This window comes from Poecilia latipinna, unplaced genomic scaffold, assembly GCF_001443285.1.
Source record: "Poecilia latipinna isolate Pla-1442-1.1 unplaced genomic scaffold, P_latipinna-1.0 Scaffold683, whole genome shotgun sequence".
Lineage (NCBI taxonomy): Eukaryota > Metazoa > Chordata > Actinopteri > Cyprinodontiformes > Poeciliidae > Poecilia > Poecilia latipinna.
Window position 1 is genome coordinate 139424 of NW_015113299.1, and position 4083 is coordinate 143506.

General features: G+C 39.3%; 1 protein-coding gene across 3 annotated transcripts in view; it reads left to right on the top strand.

Annotated features, from left to right (window-relative positions):
* The window catches only part of rtbdn (retbindin), a 23705-nt gene that overhangs the window by 3613 nt on the left and 16009 nt on the right, over positions 1–4083 (top strand). Inside the window, exons 2-4 of one of the 3 annotated variants that reach the window (XM_015044599.1) lie at positions 1144–1388; positions 1482–1581; positions 2580–2708. In XM_015044599.1, coding sequence (XP_014900085.1) covers positions 1235–1388; positions 1482–1581; positions 2580–2708 — 383 coding nt within the window. In that variant the 5' untranslated portion in view covers positions 1144–1234. The remainder of the gene's footprint in view (positions 1–1143; positions 1389–1481; positions 1582–2579; positions 2709–4083) is intronic. The other 2 variants (XM_015044600.1, XM_015044601.1) reach the window with 2 other exon arrangements.

Below are 4083 nucleotides of genomic sequence, written 5' to 3' on the forward strand. Positions count from 1 at the left end.
TCTTTGTTTAAGGGTCAGGGGGCACCAAATCCCAAAAAAAAAACCATTTTTGATATTAAAAATTGGGGCTTTTTTTTTTTTTTTTTTTTTTTTTTTAGAAATTGTCTTAACCTGAAAATTTCCCTTTTTTGTCCCAGTTTAGCCCATTCAGACTGGAGTCTCACTTTTCATGTTTTAGTTCAGTTTCTGGCAAATCCCAACAGATATGGGTTCATTTCTCCATCATTCTTTGGGTCAGCATCACTACACTCTAAAAACGAATTTTGGAAGATATTAAATTTTTGCTATTAAAAACATTTACATTCACATCATTCACGTTCATTTGTAATAATACTGTTCAATAATGCCTAACTTATAACATTTTAGGTGTCTTTTAGCTGTTTAAATCACTGTTTTCCAATCAGAAATACTGATTCAGATACACCCTAGGTGTAAAAACAAGGATCGTATCTGGGGTTTATTTCGGTCAAACAGATTTGTTTAAGTCGTGCTGCTATGTAGGTCAGTCTGCACACCAGTCAGTACCTGGTCAGATTAAACCACTGCGTGTCATCCACCTCAGCTCGGTGCCAGCTAATCAGGTCCACCACTCTGGGTCATCTGGTTGGCTCTTCTTACTCAATAACCGTCCCTGTTCTATGGAAGTCCAGACGTGCCACAATTCAATAAAGATATAAATCGTTAAATGAAAACTGTAAGCAGCATGACTAATGTCTATAAAAAAATTTATCAAAAATCAAAGTGTGAAATAATCTCTGTTCAGTCGACAGGTTTTAGATTGAGTCCAAATTCCTTCAAAAGCAGTAAAAATAATCTTTTAGCTGAGCACAAATCCTAAGTCTTGTCAAAATCATAACTACATATTCTAACAACAATAAAAACTCTGCACAACATGTGTGGACTGGAGGTGAAAATAGGTTAAAAAAAATTGGTTTGGATTCAGCAAAAGGATTTTGAACTTTCTGTTTTTTTAATGGAACGATGCTACCGCTCCATCACTGAAATGGGTATCTGACCATAAAATGTAAAAAAAAAAGAAAAAAAAAAGAAAAAAAAAAAAGAGAGAGACAAAGAGAGACTGGCTCTCACACTTCTAAATTCTAAAGTAAGCTTCAATGACTTCTGTGTGCTTCTTTGCTTTAGGCAGCTATTTTGACGTTGTGCCTGCTGTGTTTTGACGGTAGGGCGCGTTGTCTGCCGAACTCCTTTCCATTCCTCCTCCAGATCGGCAGAGATGGGCATGACTTCTCCACTGCTGCTGTTGATATGCATATACCTGTCGGCAGTTGGCCGGGCGCGCTTGGAGGGCGTCTGCCTCCAGGACGGCAAGCACAAGGCCACGCCCGGCGCGGAGCCACACCTGTCCGAGTGCGGGCTTTACGCCGACAGTGAGTGCACGCTCTCCGTAAGGTCCCACAATAATTTCTGTGTTGAAATGACAGCAGTGGTTTGGTGTTTTTGTTTCATCCTGGCTGCTGCAGACAGCTGCTGCACTGAGGAAGACATCCAGGATATTGCCTATGTTCCTTCTGACCGCAATAAGAACGAACCCTGGGACAAGTGTGGCCCTCTGAGCTCAGAGTAAGTCCCATCTGTTCTTGCTTTCTAATAACATCCCATTCTAATTGTTTCTCCTTTTCATATTAGAATTGTGAGTCGCATACACAGAGGCGTGTCTACATTTGTTTTGGTTTCAGGGGGGCCAGGTTGAGGTACAAACGATAAATTCAACTAAATGCACTGCAGTCTTAGATTACGATGAGATTAGATTTGCTTTAAACTGAATGGTTGCTGAAATGTGCTGTACAAAATAAAATTGACTCTCAAAAGTATTCAAACCCCTTCACCATTTCCAGATTAGGTCAGATTACAACCCACCAAATTCAACTTTATGCAGCTGCATTTCCATCAACCATTGTAATTTGACATTTTGAAAATAAATTTGCTTAATGTAAATGCGGCAATTTGAAAAAATTGAATAAAAAGCCTTGATGCTTTTCTTTTTGGGCCATATTAAAATTGGTTTATTTCACAAAACTGCAAAAGTTTTTTTGGTGTCACACGAGTCACATGATCGGTAACCAGATGTTGCAACTGGCGCAAACCATGAAGAAGACGACAGGAAGTGGTAGAAAGATGAAGGCGCAACATATTTTTTAACGACTTACCATGTGAACAATCTTATGCTTGAGATTTTAATCGTGTTTCTTATGTGATGGAAACATTGCAATTGCAAAATTTTTCGACATTAATGGAATATCGACAATGTTTTTGCACACATCAGTAATGAAAACGCAGCCAGAGGTAGGTCTGGCTGCGTTTCTAATCCCAGAAACGCATGTTGAAATTCCTGGTTGTGACGTGTCAAGATGTGGGAAAACTTCAAGATACTGAATACTCTTGAAAGTCTTTTATTAAAAATATCATTATTTTTCACACCTGCACGGTACGAGTCACACGTTCACATTTGCCCTCGCTGTCTTTCCCTTCCCAGTGACATTGCGGGTCAGTAAGAGTTTGCAGTCTGCGCTTGATGGCACCTCACGCTGGTAGAAAACTGTTTCCATCTGTCTCCGCAGGTGCGAGGGCTATCTGAAGCGCGTGTCGTGTTTTTACCGCTGCTCCCCTGACGCCTCCCGCTGGCCTCATCCTCACCGCCGCTCGTACATCCAGGCGGTGCCGCTCTGCCACAGCTTCTGCCGTGACTGGTGAGGCTGCCTGAACACAACTCAGTAGCTGCTCCTGCTCACATGTCAGACTCTGGGAGGAAAGGATGCAGTTTTGTAAAACAGTGCTTAGCCCCAAGGCAAAGTGCCCTATAAATAAAACAGCATTTTTTTTTTCTTTCTGAAAATTTCTGGGTTCAGAGGACATTAACAAATCTGGAGGTTTGTGGAAACACCCCCCCGAGAGATAATCCTCTAAATGTTGGAAAACATCTAATGCAAACACAGAAAGATGATTTGAAGAGGCATTTGAGAGCTTGTAAAGAAGTAATACATTTCAAAACTTCCCCACTGAATTTAAAAGTTTAATCTGCTTTTCTGCTTTGGGAATTTACTCTGACAGACGGCATCTGAATAAACAGTCTGAGATTATGGAAAATATGGTCGCTTCTGTTGCCAGGACCAAGATGAGAGGAAACAATGCATTGTTTCTGCAGAATATTTGAAGGGACAAATCCACAGTCCAACAGCGGATCGAGCACAAAATGTGCATCAAATCCATTCTCTACATTCTAAAAAACGGCTATGCTAAAGACAAAGCAATTTGCTAATTCAGTACTGTGTCAGATATAGAGCCATCCAGGTTTTGGTTGGTTAACACAAGGTTAGGTAAGGGGTGCTGGGTTGGCATTTAAACCCCTAAAACAGATTAAAGTGGCTAATGTAATATATTAAAGCTAATATCAAGTTGGAATAAAGAATAATTGGACTTCTAAACACAAAGCATTTGGGTTTAAATGAATTATTTAGATTTTTAGTTTAATTATGAATTACCAGATAACAAATAAAAACAGCCTTGTAACATGTACAAAGTGTCTGATTCACCAGCAGTTGGTTCTAAACGGCAAACTTCATGTTTAGTTTAAAACACAGGGTAAACATAGCTTGTATGTGTAGAATCTGAATGTTGAACCAAGCTAGCACTAGCTTGGTTGATCAGGTAAAATGCTAACATTTTCCTTTAAATAAACTCATTGCCTAATATGAACTAAATTCTTTGACACAAATTACTTACATTAACATTTTTATAGCATCATTTTAACATCTTACAAACTTCATGCTCAGTATAAGTCACAGTGAAAATATAGCCTGTCTGTGCTGACTGCGTTTAGTGACTTCTTTAACTAATTATTTGGTCAGAATCTGAATGTAGCCAAGCTAGCACTAGCTTGCGATATTAACTGGTAAAATGCTGACATTGTCCTAAAAAAAAACCTCACTGTCTAATATAAACTATGTTCCTTAACAGAACAATGTCTTTTTCAGGAACATAAACAAAGAAGGTTTGTTTATGTGTGCAGTGGACTCCCGAGTTTTACTTGCTAACGGTTGTTTTACATCCATCCATCCATCCATC